The 27,640-nt window shown below is 41.9% G+C and overlaps 1 protein-coding gene and 1 long non-coding RNA gene across 3 annotated transcripts; one reads left to right on the plus strand and one right to left on the minus strand.

Moving 5' to 3' along the window:
• Positions 1–256: 256 nt before the first annotated feature.
• LOC138064145 (uncharacterized) lies at positions 257–6,153 on the minus strand. The gene is made up of 3 exons (XR_011137419.1): positions 5,797–6,153; positions 624–5,680; positions 257–498 (listed from the first exon to the last, which is right to left on the minus strand). It is a non-coding gene; the product is annotated as an uncharacterized lncRNA (long non-coding RNA).
• A 5-nt stretch (positions 6,154–6,158) lies between these two features.
• On the plus strand, positions 6,159–25,727 carry LOC104142280 (hsp90 co-chaperone Cdc37-like 1). Of its 2 annotated transcripts, none has more exons than XM_009672126.2 (7): positions 6,159–6,404; positions 18,671–18,952; positions 19,712–19,802; positions 22,765–22,880; positions 23,193–23,315; positions 24,191–24,349; positions 25,159–25,727. In XM_009672126.2, exons 1-7 carry the CDS (start codon positions 6,240–6,242, stop codon positions 25,255–25,257), a joined length of 1,035 nt encoding a protein of 344 aa, XP_009670421.2. In that variant the 5' UTR covers positions 6,159–6,239; the 3' UTR covers positions 25,258–25,727. The 2 variants fall into 2 exon arrangements, with proteins under 2 accessions (XP_009670421.2, XP_068781503.1); XM_068925402.1 differs by having other exon boundaries at positions 22,765–22,835.
• The last annotated feature ends 1,913 nt before the right edge of the window (positions 25,728–27,640 follow it).

Here is a 27,640-nt window from a genome sequence, read left to right on the forward strand (position 1 = left end):
CTGTTAAAGCACTTTCTTGCTGCCTCGTGTAAGCTGTAAGCGTCCTGGTTTCCAAGCCAGGTTGCCATTTGGCTTCTTTTCAGATTGGCAATTCACCTTTTAGCAGCTTCAAAAAGGGGTTTTATACTCCCAAAGCTTCCCACCTCTCCAGCAGCATAGTAAACGTCTTTCAACAGAAGTGGTGGCAAAGGCATGGCTACTGACACGCCACTACTACTACACACATGTACAAAATGAAACCCTGGACAATCAATTTAACTCAAGTACAGAGAAACTTTATTAACATGGTATGAGGGGAGCTGGTTGGCAGTCAGGCTCCTCCAGCCTTTTTCCTTTTTTTCCTTGAACAATGCTGCCCTTTGCATGCTCGTTCTCCTTTCTTTGGCTGCTGCAGGCTTGGACAGAAACGCAAACAGATCATGGCATGCTCCCCGTGCGTCTACTCCCTCCTCAGTTAGTCAGACAGAGCTTTTTGAAACTTTCTATAAAGTCATCAACCTAAGGATAAGAAAACACATACAGCACCAGCCTACACCCCATAATGGTCTTACAGGTAAGAGTCCCCCACAAACATGGCCAAAGGGAGCTCCCACCCCCATCTGTCCTCTCTGTGTGAAACTTACCTCAAAAATATAGTTTATGATTCACAGGCCCATTGGCCCATTTGCAGGGACTTCTGGTTTGCAGGGACTTTTTCATTAATCCCTTAGGGTCCTTTTCTTATTGTCCCCCATGCACATGCTCTTCTCAAGAAAAATTGTGAAAAAGTAAATACAAAATGTACACAGGATTTTTTTTTATACACTGACCAAAGTATATTTTTAGTTTGCCACAGTCAAGCAGCGGAGCAACAGCAAATTTTTTTTTTTAACACAGTAAATACTACATGTGATTTTACAATATACACAAATGCTCCATGATCAGTGACCTTAACAGCAAGATTCATGTGCCACATTGTGTCCATTTGCTTTTTCCTGCCTATAAAAATCCAAATACAAAGTCTGTATAAGGCCAATGCTATTATCTGCTAAGATGAAGTCTACATTATTTTTCATGTTTCATTTAAACATCATTGGCAATTTAAAATAGTGCCAGAAATGAGAAAACAAGGGGAAATAAATTCAAGTGATATGAATTAGCCTAACAAATTATTCAGTAAGTCACTAATCAGAAAATGTATTTTTTCTTAGCAAGTGTGTACTCAAAAACGTGTGAGGAAGTGCGAAAGAAGGAAAGGGGAAGCCAATGAAATATCTGAGGGGAAGAAAGTTGAGAGACAAAGTATAAAATTAACATCCACTGATATCCTTTTCAATGTCAAGTTAACTACCACGTGAAAAAATATTTGCTTGCCTATTACCTTGTCACAGGCAAAACAGTCTCGATTCAGGGAATTTTTACTTAATTAATTTAGTGCCAATAAACACAAACTTTTGATCACTGATTCAGGTATTGAGAAAAACGAGAACAATCAAACAAACATTTAAGAAAAACACCATCCCCCCTCCTTCCCCAGACTCAACTTAAGTTTATTTTCCCCCTGGGTTACACTCAGTCCCTCCCAATTCCTCTGGTGAGGCAATGGGTGGCGTAGGAGGTTGGGGGAGGTCATGTGCATGTTGGTTTCTTTCTGCTGCTCTTTGCTTCTTGCCAATTTTTTTTTCTGCTGCTCTGTTTCTTAGTGTCCCTGTTCCAGCATGGGTCACCTATGGGCCGCAGTCCCCTCAGAGGTGTACCTCCTTTGGCATGGGGTGCCTCCTTCCAAGAGTGCGTCTCCAGCTGTGTCTTTAGCAGTCTCCTCAGCAGCATATTTACAGCCATGTGTCTCCAAGAGCATCTCCTACCCCTAGCAGCTGCCACTCTTTCTTAAATATGTTTGAGCAGGGCACCACGTGCTCCTCTGACTAGCTGAAGTTGTGGTGCGCGATGAGTTGTTGACATTGGTTTCAGAGCCAGCTGGAACCAGCTGTGACTGGCACAGGGCAGTTCATGACCTTCTCCCACACAGGGCACCCCTGCAGCCCCCTGCTACTGAAACCCTGCAATTTATGCCCAATACATTCCATGCTTTGCCTCTGCAAAATAAATATTTGAGAACTGTTCAAACATACATCCATTATAAACTCTACTTTCAACATCATCATAATCTTAATTCATTATAAACTCTACCCTTTGTCCCTGCAGGCCAGATGATAAGGGGTTAACATTGTAACAATGTGTACATAAACTCATTAAAATTATACCCCTCACCCCTGCAAACCATATTACAGGGGTTAACAGGTTAACATCATCACAATCTGAACTTTTATCTATTACAAACTCTACCACTTGCCCCTGCGAACTAGACTATAGGGGCTAACATTGTAACAATCTAAATACTTATTAAACACTTCAGGCCTTGTCCCTGCAAAAACACATAACCAAGAACATCATAACAGCTTAAGTTATTCACTATACCTTAGCATACAAGCAAATGATTAGCATAGTATGAGCAAAGATTAACACCACTATTTGAGGTACCAACAGGTTCATGAGTCCAATAACTGTATAGCTGGTCATGTTATTGACCTTCCTTTTTGCCACCCTTGTCCCTCCCTTTCTCTACCCCAATCTCCTCCCAAATAAACAACCTGCCCCTCATTACTTTTTCCCAGTGGTCCCATTTTTGCTACATCCATACCCAAATTTGGTATTTCTGATACCTGTCCCTAGGCACTCTTGGCCTTATATGCTATTACTGATACGGTTACCCAGGCACTGCTGGCCTTGCATCGTTCCACTCCCCAAAAGGTCCCCAATGCTCCCTGTCAGGTGTCTGTGAAGTCTGACTGTTTCTCACATCACTCCCCCTTAACCACCTGTGCAATCCAGCCTTCCTTCACAATGCTGCCTGTAACTTTTGTCAGCTTCTCCCTCTGTTATCTGTCACATCCAGCAATTTCTCATGTCACCTCCAGTAGTTTTCTACATCCTGTTCAGTTAGCCTAGGGCCCAGTGGCTTCAGGGCCTAGTCAGCAGCCTAGTCATTTGCCTGCAGCCCTAACACCCATACTCCTACTCTTACCACTTGGTGAATGTAAGATAGACTATTCCTCCATAAAAGTGGGTTAAATCACTTCAAAATCACAGTCAGAATGTGCATATGAGTATTTATTGTAGAGGAACTGAAATGCTGTAAGATCACAGCTAAATTCACCCTAAAATGTAGTAAAGTCCAAATGAAGATGACAGTTTGTGGTTTTCACATGTGTTAGGAGATCAAAATGAAGGATAGGTGAATTTCCCTTCACCTACTAGCACCTTTAAAACTGTAACCAATTTATCTTCATTAGTATGTACCTTGTATTCAGTGCCTTAGGTTAGCTAGCATAATATAAAAAGATATGTTTGTATTAGAAACAAGGTCACTGTCTACTGATTCATCCTCAACCTTCAATAGTAACCACAGGCCTCAGGAGGAAAAGGGTAAGTGACCATATTCCCCAGAAAAAGGAACATTGTGAGCAATGTGGAAAGAATTTTAGAGAAACAGAGCCATTCAGCAAGTGGTATGCAAAAAGAAGGGATTCTCATAATGGTGCAGAGAAAGAGTCATTAAGAAATAAATAAGGAAAAAAATACACAGTTCTAAATCTTGTCTATTCCTGTTTTGTAATGGCTTCAGCATGGTTCTGCTAACCACTAGAGACAAAGCCATATTGTGCTAAACCATTTTTTCAAAACAATTTTAAAACATAAATCACTACTCATCAGAATTATAACTAAAGAGCATACAGTACAGGAATAATTAATCTGAAGACTCATGTTCTCACTGATTTCGCATATTAATATGGCATGTAAAATGTTGGTTAAAGCATTAGTCATTTATTTGGATCTTTAAGTCACATGCCTGCTGTTATCATACAAATCTTGAACAGATGATAGCCATATTAGAACAGAATTTATTTTCCCACAAAAATAATATTGAAACAGAATAAATCCAGAGCAAGTATCCTTATACATCATTATCATTTCTGAGATTATATAAGATTGTCTGTGTGAGAGATGTCCTCCTGTAACCACTGCTATCAATAAAAACTCAAGATCACAAAAACCTTAAAGAAATTTGGGTCTAATTCTTCAGCAAGTTGCACATTAAATGTGTATGAAATAATACTAAGCAAAAACTACCTACCTACACAAGTGGTAGTTTACACATAAGTTACAGACTATGCAAGGTTTGAGGCATTAGACCCTCTAGCCCAAAGCATATAGCAAGTGAAAATCACCTTTTCAAATCACATCTTCTCATGAAACAGGAGGGGAGAGGGAGGAACAGAGGAAGGTATTTATTCTATTTGTATTGATGCAGGATGCAGACACTGAGATAAATGTCATATTTCTCTGGCAAGAACATACAAGGTCACATGACCTTGAGAAAACTAATACATTCACAGTGAAACAAAATTATTTTACTCCAATCTTTCATACGCACATCTCAAACTCAATCTGTAGAACTATCTCAGAAAGGGATTCAGTAGGTCCTTAGCTTCTTTACTGAAGCTGTCAGCAAGGGTGCCAGATAAGATCTAACTCTATCTTCAGTTGTGCCAGGAGCAGTTATAGAATTGGTCTTCTGAAAAGGGACTTTCAGAAGGGACTAGGGGACAGAAAAGCACATGTCCCTGTAAAATTTACAGTTGTTATTCCTTCAAAAGTGCCACCTCATAGTATCCTTTAAAATTTTTTTTCCTTTAACTTTCAAATGAAAAACAAGCTGTTATAAAATGGAGAACTCCATCAAGAGTTCTTGGTGACAGAACGCCTGCAATGGTGCATATATAAAATACACACGTGCATACATACATATATATATATATGTGCACACATCTATTTATATATGTATAGATCTGTATATATATTCTTGCATTTCACAGGAGCGTTGCATTTCAGGGATCTGCACTACTGAAGGTAGCAGATTTCTATGACCTTACCGTACCTGTATCGGAGGCAGAATTTTCAGGCATCCTCCCGGCTTCTCCCTCTGTCCCTGAACTTTGTCCATGGTCTCCCTGCTCCTTCTCTTGGTCCCTGCTCCCACCTCATGGCATGAATCTGCAGCTCTACTATCGACTTCAAAGGCATCTTGATCCCACTGCCAGCCACAGGGGGAAGAAGGGCCTGGCAACTCAGGGGGACCAGGATATAGAAGGAGGGGGCACAAAAAGCGAACCCCTCCCCAGCTGCTCTCAGCCCAGCCTCTCTCCAGCTCCTGCACCTGGCTAACGGAGCTGTCACTGCAGCCACTGAGGCATCTCATGGGGAAGCATTGTGTTGCTATGGAGACTCAAACATTCCATGCCAGAATGCCACAGCAGCCAGCGCATGGGTTTTGCAGCTCGGTGTGAATAGACACACGGGTCAGGGAGCTCTCACTGAGCACTGCTAGCCATGGCCGAGGAGAGGGAGATGTATGCAAACTCGGACATCTGCCAGCTCAGTGGTGTCTGCGCAGGCAATCATTTGGGTACATGCATATACCTTCAAAGAAACTGCACAAACACGTTACAACACTAGAGCAGACCTGTGCACATATACACATTTGAGAAAATTCCTGGAGTAGCCTCTAGATGAAGGAGATGAGGAGACAGCAAAGACTATTGACTGGCCCTCCATCTTTACAGAAGATTTCCATGGAACTCTGAAAAAGAAAACACAGAAACATCTCATTTTTAGCAAAAACTAAACATTGATCTGCATATATTACAAAAATGATTCATCATAAAGAACCATTTCCCACACTGATGCAATGATCACCTGGTGCTCCATGACAACATCCAAACCTGTGACTGTGAAGCAGATCTGAGCTACACATATACCAGCTCAGAAGGCAGAGGACTAAGTGGAGCAGACTGAGCTGCTCCTGGGATTTCTGCATTGAAGGCCTTCCTTTTGCTGCTTGCAAACAGATCACAACTGATCACCTTCCACTCAGCGATGACTTCAGTAAGGCTCTTTCCCCAAAAAAAGTTTTCAGAGCCACTGACCCAACCAAAGCAAGCTCAATGATAAACAGATCGCACATCCCACAGTCTCCCATGTCACACTGGAGTTAAGACACCCCTAGCTCGGAAGAGGCAGGGCCGCCTCTACCCATGTGACCTGGGCCAGTGTGGGGTGACGTAAGGGGCGGGGGCAAAAATAAGCTCTACGTCTGTTGTTGGAGGTAGTGTGTAGTGTCATTTCCGGAGAAGCTTGTAATGACCTCAGGCAACAGGAATATCCGGTTCGGGGCTGGAGTTGGTATTGTGCAGTTTGTAGTGAGGATGGCGCTGTGGTCTTGCTCTCAGAGTCTTGGCTCGGCTGAGGAGGATGAGAAACGGGGACTGACTCTTACATCTTTGCAGCGCCTGTCGGAAACGCAGGTACATCCCTGTCCCTCCCCATACCGTTCGTCGTGCCGTCTGCTGAGCTTGTACGGGGCTCAGTGTGCTCCTCCCCTCCTCTGGTAGGGGTCTTCGGACGCACATGCCAGTGGCGCAGGTTGCCCTTGCTCGACCGAACCTCAGGCAGAGGCATGTGTGACCCCCCCCCATCGCTGGGGCATTCTATGTTGCCAGTGCTTGCACCTGCAGGGCTCATGCCTGTTGTCAGCTCTCCAAGCTCTCTGGGAAGGGCTTTTGACTGTCAGTTTACAGAGACCCGTATCTGTTTCGGGCTCATACACATGCACTTCTCTGCGCTGTGTGGCATAAAATGAAACTATTGGAGAGGTGCAAAGGTGTGAGTCTGAGAAGTCGTGAAATATTTTTTCTTAAATGAGTCTGGTGCATTGAAGGTGGGAGTGTAAACAGGCATGCATAAGTGCATGCTTATCCTGTACCTGTTTGGCTATCCTTGGACATGTCAGAAAAGACTCGTGTACTAATGCTATAGGTAATATTGGAATTTGTCACCAGCCCATTGTCACAGGCAAAACAGTCTCAACTCAGGGATTTTTACCAATTAACACAAACTTAATTACAGATTCAGGTATTGAGGAAAAAAAAACCCATAAACCATTACATAAAAATTTGGGAAACACCTTTCCTCTCCCTTCCCCAGGTTCAACTTCAGTCCAACATCTTTCCTCTCCCCTTTCTAGTCTCAACTCCCCTTGTTTTCGCTGGGTTACGCTCAGTCCCTCCCAATTCCTTTGGTGAGGTGACAGGCAGGAGGTTGGGGTCATCTGCGTAATGGTTTCATTCTGCCACTTCTTGCTTCTTACTCATTTTTCTCCACTGCTCCTTGCTTCTTATTCATTTTCCTCTGCTCTAGCATGGGTTCCTCCATGGGTCACAGTCCCTTTGGGGTTGTGCCTGCTCCAGTGTGGAGTGCCTCGTTCCAAGAGTTCATCTTCAGCTATGCACCTACAGTGTCTCCTTCTATGTCACCTCCATTTCTCTTCCCCCCAGCAGCTGCTATTCTTTCTTATGTTTTTATCAGAGGTGCTGTGTGCACCAAGTTTTGACATGCAATGGATTGTTTTCATCGGTTTCAGAGCCAGCTGAAACCAGCTGTGACTGGCACAGGGCAGTTCATGACCTCCTCCCACACAGGTCACCCCTGCAGCCCCCTGCTACTGAAACCCTGCAATTTATGCCCAATACATTCCACCTCTCACCTCTGCAAAACACATATTTAAGAACTGTTTGAATATGCATCCATTATAAACTCTACTTTTAACATCATTACAATCTTAATATACATGTATTATAAACTCTACCCTCTGTCCCAGACAGTAGGGATTGACACTAATAATGTGTACATACACTCATTAAAACTCCACCCCTCACCCCAGGTACTAGATTACAGGAGTTAGCACCATACCAATCTCAACATATACCTATCACAAACTTCAGACTTTGTCCTCTACTCCATGATCTTCAGTCCATTTTTGGATGGCTGTGTTTTTGAAATGACTTCTGTTATCCAGTTCTAGCCTAAGCAGCATTCCATGGTGCTAACAGATCTGTTTGTTTATTCCTTTTAGGGTACTACTCGCATTTACTTTTCTGAGTGGGGAAAGCTTTTGGTCACCTTTGTGATAGCTCTACCATTGGGAGAATATAGCACTTGCCAGTGTTGCTGATGGGAAGGGGACCTATATAAACTGCTTGCCAGACTTCTCCAAACAATCATTTCTCCTGTTGTGCACACTGTTTCATCATTTGTACTTTCCAAGTGTGTCATATTATTCCACAGATCTCACACTGCCTAATTGCTTGCATTATGGCTTCCTGAGACAAGTCTAAGCTGCATTCTCTGCCCCAGCAGTAAGTCTGATCCCTTCTGGCAGTTTCATGGGCCCACCTGGGTAAAATAATTTTCCTTTATGCTCCCATCCCAAGTCTATGCTGGCAAGTCAGGTCAGCTGGTTGGCCTGGTTATTGTGTATCTCTTCCTGAGTTACCTTTGAATTTGAGATATGCACATTAACATGATGTTTTAAAGTGGGTCTTTCTTAAAGTCATTGTTGTATTACTTTCCATTTTTCCACTGCCAAATTGGTTTTCCTTGCCACTGCCAGTTGTCACAATTCCATTCTTTGAGACATTGCCACACTGCATTAGCCACCATCCAGGAATCTGAATATACATATGCTCAGGGCCACTGATGCTCCTGAGTATGTTCCAAGGCTATTTTCAAGGCCCTTACTTCTACAAACTGACTGGTGCTTCCAGTCCCTTTGCAGGTGGCAGCTTCTCCTGTGGAGGGGTTCTAAGCAGCAGCTCATCACCTCCTGTTTCCTGCTATGATTTTACAGGATTCATCAGTAAACAAACTCCATTGTTTATCTTCATCACTCAAATCATCATATGCTAGGGCTTCAACAGCCTGAGGAGTTCAATCTATCTTCCTCATATTAGTCAGTGGCCAGCAAATCAATAATAACATAAAATTCAGGACAGGTAGTCTAGGGCATAACCACAGTGGCTGCTGTGCCTAACACTTCAGTGGTACACGGATCATTTTCATATGCTGCCAGGACCTCTTGTTCCAGAGGGGCGTAGTTATTTTCTGCTCCTTTGTAGCTCTGACTCCAGAATCTAATGGCCTTCCTCTCATCTTGAGAGGCTTGTTGCCACAAACTCCATACAGTGCTATTCTTTCCTGAACTGGTATATAACAAATCTTTAACATTGCTACCTTCCCAGATTGGTCCTAATGCCATCGCACAGGCTATCTTCTGCTTGAGCTGCTTGAAAGCTTGCTGCTGTTCCTCTTCCCACTCAAAATGACTCTTTTTTTTTTCAGGTCACTTGATAGAAGGCTTTGATCAATTGTCTGTAACTGGGGATGTGCATATGCCAAAATCCAGTAATGGCCATGAAGGCATGGGTTTCTTGTTTATTGTGTGGAGGGGTCCATAGCACTTATCTGAGCAATTTGATCAGTCGGAATGTGTCTCTATCCATCTTGCCATTGCACACCTAAAAACTGCATTTCTTGAGTGGGCCCTTTTACTTTGGAGCGCTTAATGGCAAATCTGGCATTGAGAAAGATAATGATTACCTGTTGCCCTTTACTTAGTACTTCTTCTGGAGTTGTTCCTCCAATCAATACATCAACAAAGTAGTGGAAGAAATCTCTGGAGATCTGTTGCTTTAAAGTTTGGTGAATGATGCCATGGCAGATGGTAGGGCTGTCTTTCCACCCCTGGGGCAGCCAGTTCCAGGTGTACTGCATACCATTCCTGGTGAAGGCCAATTGGGGTTTTGCTTCTTCAGGCAGAGGGATTTCTTTTTCTTTGAAAAGAAAGCATTTGCAACATCAGTTGTAATGTACCAGGTATATCCTTTGGCTTCTAGCTCATACAAGAGCTGCAACATGTCTGGAACTGCAGCAGCCAGTGGGAGTGTGACTTCATTCAAAGCTCTAAAGTCTGTTAACTGTCATTCTCCAGTAAGCTTCCTTACAGGCCAACAGGACTGTTGTAAGGTGACTCCATTTTCAAGACCCCCCCCTTGTTTTTCCAGGGAGTCAATTAATTTTTTGATTTCACCAGTGGCCCCTTGGTCAGTTTGATACTGTTTTTGGCAAATTACTTGGGTTGCCAAGGGAATGACAATTGGGTCTATCTGAGCATGTGCCACAACATTGGGGTCAGTAGAGAGTCCTGGAGAGTCCTGTAGCTGGTTCCCTTCTGTGCAAACCACACTTCCTATTCCAAAAACCCAAAGCCTTTTTGTCCCATCCATCTTTCTGTGGTGGTCAAGAAAGTTAATCCTGAGGATGACAGGAGCAGTAGGACCAGTGGCAACAGGTAGGGGGTACCAATCCCATCTATTCAAACTGAGACTCCCTTCCACTAGAGCTAAGCATGTCTCTCTTCCAGTTGCTCCATGAATGACTGCTCATTTATCACTGCTACACAATGAGGGGAATAAGGTGCATTGAGTGCCAGTATCCATTAGGGCACGATGTTGTTGAGGCAGAGGGGTGCTTGGCCACCTTATCTAGATAGTCCAATAAATTCAGTTATCCCCAGGCCAGCAGCAGGGCCCCCCTAATGCAGTAAATTCAAATCAGTTGTCAGAGCAGTATGGGGTCCAGAGATAGGGGCAGGGAGAAGGCAATGGTTTAACTGAGCTCCGACCTCTCCCGTATGCTTGCAATTCCTTAGCTCGCAGTGCTAGATCTCTAAAGGGCCTTCCATCCCACTCTGTCATATCCTCTCCCTTTTCTTTCAAGAACATCCATAAGTCCCAGTGTGTAGGAGGGGGGCATGCAGAATTCCCATTCTTTCCTGATGTTTTTCCCAAGGTTGACCATACTACTAGATCCTCAGTATTATCCTTGGCCATGCTGCTAATCTTGTGCCATTCTTCCGACATGCTCCCTCCAGTATGATACATATAGGTCACTCCTTGATCAACAGGGTGTCCCACCACATTATCAGGTGATACTAGAGGGGAGTTAATAACTGTGCCTAGCCATCAGAGCTTTTGGGAAATGGCATCAGTGATCACCCCCTTTTCAGAGTCCCTCCCCTCTTACCTGGAAACATACTCCAGCAGCCCAAGCAACTGCAATTGATTACCTCCCTCATCCCCATGAAGGGACTGGGAAATTTTGTTTGCAGGATCAGGCCACTGCTCAACATACCCCTCCATCAGCTGATCCCAAAGCCCTCCTCCCTTGCACAAGTCTGTGTTTACAAGTGGCATAGGCCCCAAACTCCCCAGAGCTCTGCTCTCTTGAGCCATCAGCTGTATCCCAGTGATTCTGGTTTCTCAGCTCCACCATAGCCACTGCAGGGGCATCTCCCTGGGGCAGCAGCTGTAGGTGTCTCGCATTTTTGTAATTTCATTTCAAGTAAAGGACTGCTGAGTGCTCACACTCTGGGAAGCAATGCTCCTGTTTTTGTAGGTCTGCTTAATCACTGGAGCTGGAGCTGCCTGAACAGGCTCCATTCTTAATTTGTCATCAGAGGTTTTGGGGGTCTTCCTCCAGGGCAGTAACTTTAAGCTTGCTCACTGTTCCTGCAGCAGCCTGGGCGGCTCAGCATGCAACTTGCAATTTGGCTAACTTCTGACCAGGGGACTCCCTTTCGCTCTGAGCACTTCTTCAGCAGGTCCCAGCACATCCCTACAGCAGAGCAGCATACTTTTCTCCAGGGGTTTCACAGGCACCACAGACCCTCTACAGCTCCCAGACTAGTTTTCTTGGATCCTGCATGGGGAGATGGGCCAGGCTGCAGGCCACCAGGGCATGGGCTTGAAGCAGGACCTGTCCCAATTCTTCCCATCCGACAAGAGTTTTTTTGGGTCCCCTTGGACTCTGTTTCCTACCTGTTCACACACTGTTTGTGCACATGCACCTGCCCTGACATAACGGGCGCACCACTTACACCACAACACCACACCACACCACAAATTTCCAGTACCAGAATCATGGCTCCTTCTGGAGTTTCAAAGTCACTCCAATCTTTCCAGTCCTAGGCCATGCCAGGTCTGGGTGTTGCTTGCATTCTCCACCAATTACTGCCATGGGCAAAATAGTCTCGACTCAGGGAATTTTACTTCATTTAATTTATTGCAAATTAACACAAACTTAATTACAGATTCAGGTATTGAGGAAAAAAGAAAACATAAACCGTTAAACAAAAACTTAGTGAAACACCTTTCTTCCCCCTTCCCCAGGCTCAACTTCAGTCAAACACCTCTTATTCCCTACTTCCTAGACTCAACATCCCTTGTTTTCATCATGCGTTAGACTCAGTCCCTCTCAATTCCTTCCATGAGCTGACAGGCAGTGTAGGAGGTTGGGGTCATTGTGTAATGGTTTCTTTCTGTGGCTCCTTGCTTCTTACTCCACAGGACACAGTTCCTTTGGGGGTGTACCCGCTCCAGCACAGAGTGTCTCCTTCCAAACGTGCATCTCCGTCCATGTCCCCAACAAAGTGTCCTTCTATGCATCTCCTCCGTTTCTCTTCCCCCAGTGGCTGCCACTCTTTCTTAAATATGTTTGAGCAGAGACTCCATGTGCTCCTCTGACTGGTTGAAGTTTTGGCACACAATGGGTTGTTGACATTAGTTTCAGAGCTGAGTGAACCCAGCTGTGACTGGCACAGGGCAGTTCATGACCTCCATGACCTCCTCCCACACAGGTCACCCCTGCAGCCCCCTGATACTGAAACCCTGCAATTTATATCCAATACACCTCCACAGTAACAGTTTAGCATTTAACAAGAGCTGGAGAGTAGAAGGAGTTACTCAAACATCCTCATGATTGAAAAATAAACATGGGTATAGTGCATTTCTCTGTATGTGATTTTCTGCACCAGGAGATGCTGGTTCATTATGATCCCAGTAAGAAAGGCACTCAGACTCTTTAAAAATGTCACTTAAAATGCCAGTATAAGGAAAAAGAGGATTAGTATAGATAATCTTACATCCCTTCAGATGCTGGGAACCTCAAGTTGTGCAGCATCTAACAGGCCTCAAATCAGGGTGCAGCACACTGTGCAGATCCCATCTGTGGAAAGGTTACCTGTCATTTTGGTCTTTTGAGCTCTTATAGGATTTTCTTAGAAGAAAACGACTCTATTCATCATTTCTACTGTCAAACAAAAAAGATGTTCCCATGAGAACTTGTTGCTTCACTTTTAGATAAAGACAAGGACATGCAGGTGGTGTAATCACCAGTGCCAAGTAGGAGCTGCAAACAGGCTCCTTCATTACAATTAGCTGGCTAAGTTTATCCTGTGGCCAAGGGATCCCCATAGCACAACACAGGTCTGAAGGCCAAGCTATACATGCAGCACAGCACAGGCCTGCACCTACTCAGGTCAGCTGTTATTTGGATCACTAGCTCCTCAATATACAATAGTCTTCTGGTTAGGATTATTACAGTGATGACAAATCCACTCTAGAAGATTATAGTCACAAAACAATTTAGGTTGGAAGGGACCTTTGGAGGTCTCAAGTCCAACCTCCTGCTCAAAGCAGGTCCACCTAGATCAGGTTGCTTAGGGCCTTGTCCAGTTGAGTTCTGAATATCTCCACAGATGGAGATCCCACAAACTTGTGGGAACTCTTGTTCAACTTGTCCACCAGGATGCCCAGGTCCTCTGCAAAGCTGCTCTCTAGCCAGTTGGCCTCCAGCTTGTACATGGGATTATTTCAGCCCAGATGCAGAACTTCGCATTTGTCCTTGTTGAACTTCATGGGGTCCCTCTCAGCTCATTTCTTCAGCCTGTCCAGGTCCCTCTGAATAGCAGTCTGGCCCTCCAATTTGGTATAATCCACAAACTTGTTGTGTACTCTGTTCCATCGTCCAGTTTGTTAATAAAGTTAATGTTTTAGAGTAATGTTTGAGAGTGAATGTTATAGAGTATCAACCTCTGAGGGATGCCACTGGCAAGTAGCCAATGGTTGGGCTTGGTACCACTAATCACCACCTTTTAAGCTCGGCAGTCCAGTCAATTTTCCACAAACCTTATCGTCCACTTATCTAGTCCATATATCACCAATTTGGATATAGGGAGGCTATGGGAGACTCTGTCAGAGGCTTTCACAGAATAGTTGAGGTTGGAAGGGACCTCTGGAGACCATCTAGTCCAACCCCCCTGCTCAAGCAGGGTCACCTAGAGCAGGTTGTCCAGGACCCTGTCCAGAGGGCTTTTGAACATCTAATTCCTCCTGTTTTTTTCCCCATGCTGCATGCATTTGTATACAGGCACTTGAGATGGCCCACTGGTGTTATGTTCACCCTTCCACTGCTCCTCTGGGTCCTAAGGTCAGTAGTTTCACTCTGGTGTTGGCAATGGGAGTGTTATGGCGGGTTGTCAGCATCCGGAATCCTTTGCCAGGAGGAATATGATGTTCATGTTGATAGTTCCTTCTTCCTCACTCTAGGATCCACTTAGGGACATTTTTATATGTTTGCTAACATGCTTTTACATCTTCCTCTTTCTTCCATTAGTCTGCAGCTCCAGGTTACAGCCAAGTTTACTATATATGGTGCCCTTTACATGTTAGATGCTATTTCTTTGTTCTCTTTGTTGCCCCTAAAGCCAGTTTTGTCCAGCTCCAGGTCTGCATTTTTTTAACTGACCATTAGTGAGTTGTTTATAGCCATGGGGGTCGCCAGTGCCAAGCCTGTGCCCCATCTCTTATCACCATCCCATGCCTGTACTCCTCTACGCTGCATCCTGTGTCTCCCCTTCTCAAGGCCTCTGCTTTCGTACCAGGCCTGTATTTCTGTGCACTATGTCATTGTGTTAGAGTCATAAATAGCTCATTCTACCTAGAACAACTACTTGTTACTGCTATTTATATAAAACTATGGTTGTACCACACAAAGATAAGCAAAAGTAGAACAAATTAGCCATAGACACCTGGTTAATTAGAAATTGCTATCACAGCTAAGCCAAGTAAAACAAAGCTACAGGCAGGTCAAGAAAACTTCAGACAGCGCAGGCCTGACAAGCCTCAGTTCTGAGGCCTTGCAAACTCAGTACAAAGCTTATGGCCTGTTACTAGCAATGGCAATACCATATTACAGGACTATATAGTTACAATTCCCCCATTTTGATAGTCCACAAATTGCAGACTATCAATCACTCACGAGTCCAGCAAAGATGTTGCAAACCCTCCTTTGACTCAAAGCTCCTAATCAGGACTAAGTAAAGGATCTTCTTGGAGGCATTTACTCTTTCCTATCCGGTCTTGTCTCATGATGACCTGTGTAGGTCTGAGGGTAGTCTGTAACTCTATATAGCCATTACTTGCTTTGTTAAGTACTTCACATAATTCATAAAAGAAAACACACAACTATTATAATTGCTAAATTACTATTTTAATGTGTAGAGCCAGTTCAGAATTCTTGCAGCTGAAGAACACTATCCTGCAGGCTCCATGATGGGGAACATATTTCTTCCTTCATCACCCTCTGAGTCCGATAGTGAGCCATATACACCTGTAGCTCAAGGCTAGCAACTGCTACCAAGCAAGGTTCTTCTGGCAGGCTGCATATCTCAGCTCCTCGGGCTTGTCTCAGAGTTTCTGTTGTTTACAGTTTCTTGTTCATAGAATGACAGGGCTCTATAGAAAAGTATAAAACAGTAAGCTAATCTATAGAAAAGTATAAAACAGTAAGCTAAATACCTATTATAGTTACATAAGTAGAAATATTGCTACTTAAGAGTCATAAGTTTATAGTATATAAGTAAATCTAATACATACACAAGCTATGTTACTTTAACAATAATTGCTCCCATAATACAAATCACGGTTCCTCTGAATAGGACACCCCCTTGTGGAATATACCCCCCTTTCGAAGGTTAATCGTAATCTTTATGTATTGTGTTTAATTAACCTTATGTAGTCCTGATTATTTTGTGATACATATTTTCACAAAAGCATAAGGCATTTCCAAGCATTATAAAACAAAGTAATCATTATCACAATAGGTTGCAAAAACACTTGTAATGTGTTCTGTGCTGTGGGGCTATACAATAATCTGTCCTACCAGCGGTTACCTGATACAGTGCGAATTTCTTCAGCTATGGAGGCCAGTTCCTCTTGGATAGAGTTGATGGATAATTTTGTTTTATTGAATGATACCACAATCTTTTCAATTTGTTTCTTATGCAGTTGCAGTTTCTCTTGATTCTGAAATGCAAATAAAATAAGGGGAGCATACCTCCCGTGTTAGATGTTTATCATAGACTTAAACATTTTTAATTGGAAGCAGCGTACCCATTTACAGAGTTCTCCTTTACCAGTTCAATCAACTGTTAACATTATGCTTGAGAGAGAGAGACACTCCTTGAGGGTTGATTCCGGCACTCTGTTTTTGCTTTTTTTCCAAAGTTTCAACTGTGACTGGTGAAACCACTTTGTTTCTCCTGATTCAAGCTGAACTTGGAAAATCATTGGACTAGCTTGATTAGAGAGAATTCCAGCTCCTGCCCACTTAGCTCCTAAGTTGTGTCATTTCAAATGAAAGTTCCTGTATAGGACAGAAACCCCTACATTCCAGTCTACCCCTTTACTAGATGGTGGATTTCTTCTGTCCATTTCTTGTTTTCGTTGCCCAAGGGCTTCTGCTGCTCTTAAATGGATTTTTACTATGGTGTTACACAGCTCATTAATCCATTTATCTGAAAAGCATAGGTCCTGTAAAAGACCTATAAAGTCAATTTGTATATGGGACCATGGACCTGTTATCCTCTGATGTTATAGAGGGGGTTTGATTAATATATTAGGAGCATTTATCATAGCACAAGTTAGACATTTTTTTTACCCATTGCTTAACATCTTTTTTCAGAGTAGGCCACCAGCCTACTTGTGTTACTCCTTCTGTAGTTCTTACCACTTCAAAATGACCTTTATCATGAACAAATTGGATGAGATCCCCAGGGTATGCTGCAGGGACTACCCATCGTTTATGGTCCTTCTCTTGCTGGGCCCACACTACTCCATCAGTGTCTTTAAACACATTATGCTTGCTAATTGCTCCTTTCTTCATCCATTCTGTAATCTCTGGATCATCTTGTTGTATAAGTACTAAAACTCCCAGCACCCAAGTATTCTTTTTCTGCATCGCTGATCTCATAATAGCTGTCACTTTTTCCTGGCATCACCTGCTCATCCTTTGCTGCTTTCTTCACAATCTCATCTGATTTCCCATTCCAATAGGCTTCTGGGGTCTTTTGCTTATTATGGCCTTCAGTGTGTGTTATTGTTACCTTCAATTGTTTATTTATAATTTCTGATATAATAGCTGCCCAAGCATCATGGTAGGCAACAGGTTTTTCCATCCAAAGTACATAGACTATTACATTCCCACACTGGAGCCCAAAAAGCTACTGCTTGAGCAACCCAATTGGAATCGATCCAGATAGCCACTTTACTGTTTGATTTGGCTTGTTGTAGAACACTTTGAGGATAGCCTGCACTTCGGCTGCCTGTGCTGAATGTGGGGTGACTCTTCCTTGCAGGGAATACCCATCCTCAGGTCTGATGGCTGCATACCCCGTGAAGGCTTTACCCTGTTAGTGGTAACTCGAACCATCTGTGAACCACGCTTCCCAACCTTCCTTCTGTTCCTTCTGTTTACCCCATCTTAGGAGTCTCCATCCATCACTCATTTGAGCATTGCCTATAGCTGTCCCTCTTTTTTATATAGCTATAAATAGTGCAAGTAGAACATTAGGAAGACCGTATTGTTCATAAGAAGTTGTCATTATTTTTCCAAATTGCAAGTAGTCAATTGTTCTTTAAAAAGAGATTTGCTGTGATTCTGAAACAAAGTTGGCATGAGAGCTTTGACTAATCTGCACTGAAGTTTCCTCCAGGTAAGCTCTCACAACTTTTAGTGTCCTTCCCATCCCTCTGCCAAAGATTGTCATCATCACTAATTTCAAACTATTGTACTGGAAGGCTGAGATGCTAATACATGCTTATGTTTGTTTCCCCCATGCGGTGGGAAGGCACGGCAGATGGTTTAGAGAGAGAATAATTTATTAAATTGCTGAGTTTCTAGTGTACATCTGTAGGCAATATAAATACTGTAGCTTAAGAGGTCACTTCTATCTCCTAGCTGTTAGTGACCCCCTCAATAGATTTGGCAGAAGGGAAGATATGCTTATGTTGTGCCTCAACTACTTCATAGCTTAAATTCCACTTTCACTGGCAGTCCAAGCTAAGATGCTAGGACATGTGTTGAGATAATATTAAGCTATGAAAGAATGCAAGCAGTAATAGTTACTGTACTGTTACAATTTGACATCATAAAACAGATGCTTTCTTCTCAGAACTATGTCTTCCAAGTATTCTGCTATTTTGGCTATTGTTAGTATTGCAGAATAAAGATAGCCAGAGGGAAGTGAGGAAAATCCTTTCATCTATAAAAATTTTTTATGATATGCAGTTTGGAGATTGTATTACTGGTGGCAGTACTTGATCCATGATTCTGTAAATACCTTTTAATTAAATTTAGAAAGCTTGAAGTAGAAATCTCATTTAAAAATAATCTAGCTGCACAGTATCATGTTTAGTCACTGTTCTGAATATAATATTGCTTTTAAGATGCTTTCCATCTCAGTGTTCTATTTGGGAGTTAAACCCATTTGTTTCTATATATTCATACATTCTATCAATTTTCACTCCATAAACAGCATGTTTTGTTTTCCACACAGGCCCATGGTCAAGGGATTGAATTAATCTGTCAAAAACAAAAAGAGTTTGTGAAGAACTCTGTAGAATCCAAATGGAATCTAGTGGAAGCCCAGCAGAAACTTGATAGTTTAGCACTGCATAATTCAGAATCCATGGATCAGGAATATGCCAAAGCACAGACTGAAGCTTCAGAACTGAGAGAGAGAGAGGAAGAGTGGAGAAGAAAAGAAGAAGCACTAATACAAAGGGAAAGACAGAATCTATGGAATACAGATTCTGTTAGTAAGGAGGTATTTAATAAGGTATGACCTACATAACTGTGTATCATAATAAGTATAAGCCTTTTTTATTCCACTTATTTCTAGTCTTGAGTATCTTCTGTATCTAGTATGCTTATCATAATGTGTTGAATGTTTTTTTTTTCTTATTTTACCCTATTAAAGGGAACATGCTGCACTGATAATAAACATGTATGGCACTTCTCTTTTAAGTGGGAATCAGAACTTGCATTTGTCCTACATAGCAACTGCTGCCAAAAGCAAGGCTGAACAAGTTCTTCACATGAAGTTTACTACTTTGTCATGCCAAATTCTCACATTTGAAACACATGCAGTTTGCCTCTAATAATATGAATATCTTAATACAGATTATTTTAGCACAAACTGTCTTCACACTAAATGCCAGTTTTGTTTTCATCTCTTAACTTGAATATGAACTGTTAATGCATCTTTTTTCATAGTTCCACTGAGTTAGCTGCATCAGGGCTAGATGGTGTAGATGATTCTCATTGTTTATAGATCAATAAGTTCCTACTAGAGGATAGAACTCTGAGATAGATTATTACTCAGAAGAGGAATGCAATAAGATATTTTTCACTATTAGTTAGACAAGCTGTGCTTTGGTAAATAACCTTCTTGGGTGCATTAAGTGTATACGTATGTGTTTGCTGGGCTGGGCCTGAAACTAGAACATTGCCCTTTAAATAGTAATGAATTAAAATAGTCATATAGTTCAAAAAAGGTATGCGTGGAGATAACATGATAGTTTTTTCTCTTATTTAGAGTTTTATTAGTCAAAATAAAAGAAAAGTAGAAGATGAAGACATATCTAAATCATTTATGCAGAAGTATGAACAAAAGATTAGATACTTTGGTAAGTATGCTGCTTCCAACATTTTTCAGGTTAACATCTTGTGGAATTTGTGTAGGTCTATTTCTTTTTTTCATTATTATTATTGTACAAAGTGGATCCTAACAGATGAAACATCTGGCTAGCAGGGTAGCTAGATTCTTGTTTCTCAGCACAGGTGATGTGGCATCATAACAAATAACCTTTTCAAAATAAAAAAAACCTGTAAATTGCAGAAGCCTGTTGGTACCTCATGCTCTTGCATGAGAAATGATAAGGACATTAATGGAGATGCAATTCCTGTGGGTAAAAGTGCCTGGGACTCTGTACCTGTCTCCTATTACAGAAACACAGAATAGTTGAGGTTGGAAGAGACCTCTGGAGAGCATCTGGTCCACCCCTTCCTGCTCAAGCAGGGTCACCTACAGCAGGTTGCTCAGGACTGTGTCCAGTCACATTTTGAATATCTCCAAGGATGGAGACTCCACAGACTCTCTGGGCAACCTGTTCCAGTGTTCAATCACCCTCACTGTGAAGTGTGTTTTCCTGCTCAGGCAGAACTTCCTGTGTTTCAGTTTGTGCCCATTGCCTCTTGACACCCTCCCTTCAGATATTTAAAAACATGGATAAGATTCCCCCCCTGAGCTTTCACTTCTCCAGGCTAAACAGTCCCAGCTCTCTCAGCTTCTCCTCCTGTGACAGATGCTCCAGTCCCTTAATCATCTTTGGGGCCCTCTGCTGGACTCACTCCAGTAGTGCCATGTCTCTCTTGTACTGGGGAGCCCAGAATTGGACACAGGACTCCAGGTGAGGCCTCACCAGGGCTGAGTAGAGGGGGAGGATCACCTCCCTCGACCTGCTGACAATGCTCTTGTTAATGCAGCCCAGGATACCATTGGCCTTCTTGGCCACAAGGGCACACTGCTGGCTCATGTTCATCTTGTTGTCCACCAGGACCCCCAGGTCCTTCTCTGCAGAGCTGCTTTCCAGCAGCTCAGACCCCCAGCCTGTCCTGGTGCAGGGGGTTATTCCTCCCTAGGTGCAGGACCCTGCACTTGCCTTTGTTGAACTTCATGAGGTTCCTCTCTTGCCCAGCTCTCCAGCCTATCGAGGTCCCTCTGAATAGCAGCACAGTCTTCTGGTATGTCAGCCACTCCCCCCAGTTTAGTATCATCTGCAAACTTACTGAGGGTGCACTCTGCCCCATCATCCAGGTTATTAATGCAGAGGTTAAACAATAATGGCCCCAGGATTGACCCCTGGGGGACACCACTAGTGACTGGCCTCCAGCTGGACTTCATGCTGCTGATCACAACCCTCTGAGCCCAGCAGTTCAGCCAGTTTTCAGTCCACCTCACTGTCACCTTTGTCACTCTTTTCTTCCTGATCAGGTGGCCTGTAGCAGACACCCACTATAATGTCACTGATGTTGGTCTGCCCACTAATCCTTACCCATAAGCTCTCAACTGGCCCCTCACCTGTCCCTAGACAGAGCTCCATGCATTCCAGCTGCTCTCTCACATGAAGGGCAACTTCCCCTCTTCACCTTCCTGGCCTGTCCTTCCTAAAGAGCCTTTGTCCATCCATTGCAGCACTCCAGTCATGTGAGCTATCCCACCATGTCTCCGTGACCCCAATGCCCTGTAACTGCAGACAGACTTCTAATTCCTCCTGTTTGTTCCCCACGCTCTATGCATTAGTGTACAAGCACTACAGAGAGGCACCCCAGCATGCTGACTTCCCAGAAAGGGCATGATAGCTTTCCCCATAATTCAGTCCCACAGGCACTTTCTTATTTATGTGCATACACTTGGGGTGATTCCACTTCAGCCCTGTTTTGTTCATTAAGAAGTACCTTGTGTTTACATCACTGCAGACCCTTTGGTTGCCAATCCCATTCACCACTCTGTCACTTGATTGTTGGTCATTCTCTTCCTCCTCCATCATTCCTAGTTTAAAGCTCTCCTTACCAGACTGGCCAACCTGTTGGCAAAGATACTTTTTCCCCATTTTGTCAGGTGGATCTCCTCTCTACCAAGCAGTTGTCAGTCCTTGAAGAGGGTCTCATGGTTGTAACAGCTGCTTTTTTTGCTGGCTGTTAAGCCATGAGGGAATGAATGATGAAAGGTAAATATCTGCAAAACAGCTATTAAGAGTATGAATAGATGGAACTGATCTTTCATTTTTGAAGATATATCTATATATATGCATATGGTGATAGAAGGGTAAAGCTTTGTATCTATTCCTGGCAACCAGTAAAATATCACTAATATGTACATTAGGACAATTAAGTCATATGAAAGAAAAAAAAAAGATGATCTCACTGCCTGAATTTTGAGTTCTGACTTTTAACCTGCAGCTCTTTCCATGAAGGTAGCTTTATGCTACTTAACCCTAGTTCACTCTTCTAGTTAACTTTCAAACATTGACTTGGCTCTGATCTTTTGACATTAATGTTTGAACTTAGTTATAAAAATAGCTTTGTATTTCCTAAAACCTAGCAAACCAAGTCAGAAGCATATTCATTTTAGACTATGACTATGATTTCATTTCTACTTGTCTTACTTGCAAGTACTTAAATAACTTGTCTGTCAAAATCACTGAATGTGAATCTCTACCCATAAACTGTTATACTATCAAATTCTTAACAAATAGGTAAAGATACTATTTTGTTACAGTGTATGAAAAATGTTTACAGTTAAACTATTTTTAACACTGCCAATAAAAATAAGATCTTAACAGTAGCAGCTAACTATATTTCAGTATCTTTAGAGTCTGAGCATACCTTTTGGTAATGCTCTTTCAGCATTAGTAAGTGTCTAAAAACAAAGAAGAGTTCAGTTTTATTTGCGTGCTGATCTTCTGAGGTTACAATGAAGTGCGAAGGAGATTGTGGTAGTATATAAATTTGAATAACATCTTCACTGCATTCAATCACTTCTCCATATTGAATGTGTTAATTCATGTCATTGTTTTTTTTAATCAGGTATGCTGGGCAGATGGGATGACAGTCAAAGATTTTTGTCTGACCACCCGTATCTTGTATGTGAAGAAACAGCTAAGTATCTCATCTTATGGTGTTTCCATCTAGAAGCTGAACAGGTATTAGGAAGACCTTTAAACTGCTTGAAAGTATGCAGTTTCCCACTTATGCTACAGAAAAGCTGTCCAACTTGATGAGCCATTTAATTACTCTTCTCCCTTTCCTCCCATGCCCATGTTATCATACTGAAGGAAGCTTCCATAATGCACTGCTGCATTATGTCTAGTCTCAGCTAATTAACAGTCCCTTTGCTTCTGTTACCATCAGTTCTCATCTCTTTAGGAATCATATGGAAAGAAAATGATGCTGAATTTTAGATAGAATTATGCTTTTCAAGATATTTTCTGTAATTATAGAATTTCTCTTTTCAGAAAAGAGCTCTGATGGAACAAATAGCACACCAAGCAGTTGTAATGCAGTTTATTATAGAAATGGCCAAAAGTTGTAATGTGGATCCAAGAGGCTGTTTTCGTCTATTTTTCCAAAAAGCCAAAGTAAGTCAGAACTTGTGTAATATAGAGAAACTCTTGGTGCCCTTGCAAGGGATCAGTGTTCTGAAGGAGCTTTCTTTCTGACAGCTGGAGGTTAAGAATGTTACTGACTGATTCAGGCTTATGGGGAAGTGTTGCTTTGTTAGCAGTTCATTCTAGGATGAATGTTTTGTGCAATTCTGATCTTGAGAATGGAAGTTCTGTGGATTCTTGTTAGGCCAGAGGGAAAGCAGAACATAGCATGGGCGCTACAGTAGTGTTGGATAGTGAAGTACCACCTAAATTACAGCAGCAAATATGAATGTGTTTAAGAACTGAGTGTCCTATTTGGCTTATCATAATGCTTCTCTGTTTTTACAATTGTCCTATGTATCATCATAATTTTTCACTTCAGTTGCAGTTCATGACAGGGCCCAATTTGGAATCTATTTCTATTCACTCAGTCATAGTTAGCTCTGGATTGCTGAGAGAGAGAGAGAGAGAGATATGCAGGAAGACTGAAAGAGAGAGAGATATGCAGGAAGACTGAAGCTGTGGTTTGATGCAAGTTCTATATTAAGTTATACAAGACTGAAGAGTCAAGTCATGCTGGTCTTAATGCTATCATCTGCAGGACTTAAGTTGACACCCACTTTGATTCATGTTTTGCTTTTGAATTTAGTGCTGCAGTGAGTACCTTTTCTCTTAAGGATATGGGCTTCTGAGATGGAATAAAGGAAGGGTTAAAATTATATATTTGTACTATTGACTTGTCCAAAACATTATCCTCCAAAGAGTATAATATACATTGCTGCAGGACTTCTTTTTAGCAGTATGTATGCTTACAACTAGAAGTAAATCTGGCTGAGATGAAAAATATTTCATTTTTTTCTTTACAGACAGGGGAAGAAGGCTATTTGGAAGCTTTTAAAACTGAGCTTGAAGCATTCAAATCAAGAGTGAGAATCTGTTCACGGTCACAAGGCTTTGAAGCTATTTCAGTACAGAATCCCAGTGACTATACTGGTTTTGTAGAAGGGCTGGAGTCTTTGTCACAGGTAGGCTTTTTATTTCCAGAAATGAATATAACTCTATTAGGATTAGATTTTTGCCATACTCTTGAGAAGATATATCTTTTGAAATCTAGAAATAATCCTCTTTATACTTGGAGCACTGTCAGTTCTAACGTGCACTATTATCAAAATGCAAGGGAGATTGTTTTTCAAAGCTTTTTTCTGCTTCCTAGACTTCAGAAAGCATCAGAACATAAGGCCAAAGGCATATGTTAGTTCAGTGCCCTTGAATAATCATGCTAAATGAAAAACCACATCATAAACCTGTTCAGGAACTAGAATTATATATACTTTGTATCACAGGAGGTGAAATGAGCTTTCAGCTGAAAATGACTAATCCCATTAATGGGAACCTACAGGCAGTCAAGCCTAAGGAAAATTCACACTGTTAGAATATTCTGCCCTTATTTTTATCTTGGAACACTGAGATCTTTGGTTTCAGTGTTAGTGATAGTCACATCTTGGACTGAAGAGACAATTTTAAGGGGTTTTAAAAGCTGTATGTTAGGGAAGGAGTCACAATCGAAAGTACTTTGAAATAAATTTGGTCAAGGTACCTGTTTGGTAAGATCTGGCAACTGAACCCTAAGTAAATGCGCAATAAAGTGATAGTATGTTAGCTAAACTTAAAGAAGCTTTTTGACATTCATATTATGATAATATTGTGCAATTTTTTTAAGAACTTGTTTTTATTACAAACTTGTCTCATCTTAAGACAGACAAAATAGAGAGTTTGACTTAGTTCTCTGTAAGTGTATATTGAGATTAAGCTTTTAATTCTTCATTTGTTGCAGAATGCAGATGGTCTACAAGGTTGCATAAACACAAGTTTCTGCAATTTAAACTCAATGGTACAAAAAGATGAAGAACCCAAAATGATGGACACAGTATAGCGCTGTTAAGACTGAGGCCAAGTACTCTTTTTATTACAAAGAAAAGAACGTGGCTATTTTCTTGACATGTTTTTATGGGTACTGCACTTTATTTTTGGTGCTTTGAGGGAGGATTTGGAGGAAAGGTAATCCAGAAATACTTGTAACGCTATTTGAAAATGTGCTGCTAGGTTTTTTGGTTGTCTATGGAGAGTGGGGTTCTCATTGCCAAATGTGAAAATTGATGTGTTTTACGCTACTAAATTTGCCTTTCATGATTTTGGGAATTAAAGTATGAAAAAGAAATCTGCACAAATACAATGTTTACAAAAAGTGGTAGATTTTTGGTGGAATCTGCTATTGCCTCTTATTAGACATGGACATGTCTTATTCTATGAATACTGGAGATCGCAATTATACTCCTGTTATATTGCTGGTATAGCTCTCAAAACTGGTTTCATCATTAATAGCAATAAATTAGTATGATATCAGTATTGCAGATCTGGATGGCTTAAATTATAACACTGACTCTTACCTCTTATAAGGGTATTTAAATGTTACGTTGTGCTTTCATAGAAAAATCTTGTTTTTGCAATTTTGCAAACAATTGCTTACATGTGAGCTCAGGGTTGTATGGTCACTGAGAATCTTTTTTTTTTAAGACTAACTTTTTAGTTTAAAAAATTTAGTTAATTTAAACTAATTTTTAAAGCAAGATCTGTTATGAGGTGAAAAGTATTTGATGAAGGGAACAGAGGGGAACTTCAGGTACAGTGGGTGGGAAGAGACTCTGCTTTCAACAAAAAGCTTGATCACGGTCAAGGGCCAAGCACTTATAAGTCAGGTTTTGGCAGGTATTTCATACACTGTTAAACTAAAGCTCTTTTTAATAAGTGAATGACTTCTGAAATTATCAACTTAAGTACGGAGAAGTGGGAAGTTCTTTAAAAGCCTTCTTTTTTAGGAACCTTAGGTCCAAATGCTGTTCCCAGAATAAGCCTGGTATCAGAGCCTCTGCAATCCAAAATTTCTACCAAGCTTTTCAAACCTGCTGCTTCTATAGCAGCTCTGTCTACTCTGTAGCTGGGCTGTTCCAGGAGAGAGTCTGTACCTCAAATATCAGTATAAATGTTCACTTTGCATGTTTTTACAGGAGATTATTATTTGTATGCTGCTTTGCCAGATCTATTGTTTACTTGGCCCTTTGCTGCATTGCTCTGATTGCACACAGGGCTTGGAATGCATTTAGAATAATAGTTTGATGACTAACCCAAGTAAATAAGTTGGTATAACCAGTTTTTACAGAGCCTACCCTCAGTTGCTGACACAGGAAAACTAGCTGTTATGCAACACTAGCTGTTTTTTATTGTAGGCTGTAATTATGGTATACTGCAATCTAAATCTGTTGTAGTATACAGTGGGATAAGCATTAGTAAAAATTCATCAGCAGATCAGCTGATGGAAGCTCCTTTCTTGGCCCTAGTACTACTGTCTGGAACACTTGTGTTTTATCCTCAGGTTATCTGCTGTTCTGTCTGATTATCAGGCAGACAAGGAGGATGATGCCTACCAAGACCTCCAAGTCCTTTTCAGCACAGCTGCTCCCCAGCCAGTCAGCTTTCAGTCTATATCATTGCAAGGGATTCTTCCTTCCCAGGGGCAAGACTTGGCATTTGTCCTTGTAGAATTTCATAATGTTCCTATCAGTCCATTCTCTAGCCTGTCTCAGTCCCTCTGAATGGCAGTCCTGACCTCAAGCGTATTGACTGCTCCACCAAATTTGGCGTCATCTGCAAACTTGATGAGAATGCACTTCATTGCCTTCTCCAGGTCATTGATAAAGATGTTAAGCAGGATAGATCCCAGGATAGACCCCCCTGGAGTACTCCACTTGTTACCAGCATCCAGGTAGAGTATTGACCTATCAAATACTACCCTCTGAGCCCGATCATCCAACTAGTTTTTCACCCATCTATTTGCCCCCATCCAGACTGTAACGTCCTAACTTGGATACAAGAATATGGTGGGAGATGGTGTTGAAAGACTTGCTAAAGTCGAGGTAAATGTCCACAAGCATAATTATTTTAATCAAAGAAAGCAATCAGGTTGGTCAGGCATGATTTACCTTTGGTAAATCCATGCTGACTGTTCCCAATAGCCTTCTCCATCATGTGCCCAGAAACGTATTCCAAGAAGACTCACTCCATGAGTTTCCAAATGACTGAAGTGAGGCTGACTGCTCTGTAGTTCTCCAGCGTCCTTTTGGTCATTTTTGAAGATGGGTGCAACATTTGCCTTTGTCTGATCATTGGGGGACCTCCTCCAATCTCCATGACTTTTCAAAGATGGTAGAGAGTGGCCTTGCAAGGACATCAGCTGGCTTTCTCAGCACCCTTGGATGCAG

The sequence above is a fragment of the Struthio camelus genome, chromosome W, assembly GCF_040807025.1.
Source record: "Struthio camelus isolate bStrCam1 chromosome W, bStrCam1.hap1, whole genome shotgun sequence".
Classification (NCBI taxonomy): domain Eukaryota; kingdom Metazoa; phylum Chordata; class Aves; order Struthioniformes; family Struthionidae; genus Struthio; species Struthio camelus.

Coding starts and splice junctions, on each gene's coding strand:
- LOC104142280 (XM_009672126.2), top strand. CDS start 6,240: ATGACCTCAGGCAACAGGAATATCCGGTTCGGGGCTGGAGTTGGTATT. Junction 23,316..24,190: donor TATTTTTCCAAAAAGCCAAA/GTAAGTCAGAAC, acceptor TTTTCTTTACAG/ACAGGGGAAGAAGGCTATTT. Junction 24,350..25,158: donor GGCTGGAGTCTTTGTCACAG/GTAGGCTTTTTA, acceptor CATTTGTTGCAG/AATGCAGATGGTCTACAAGG.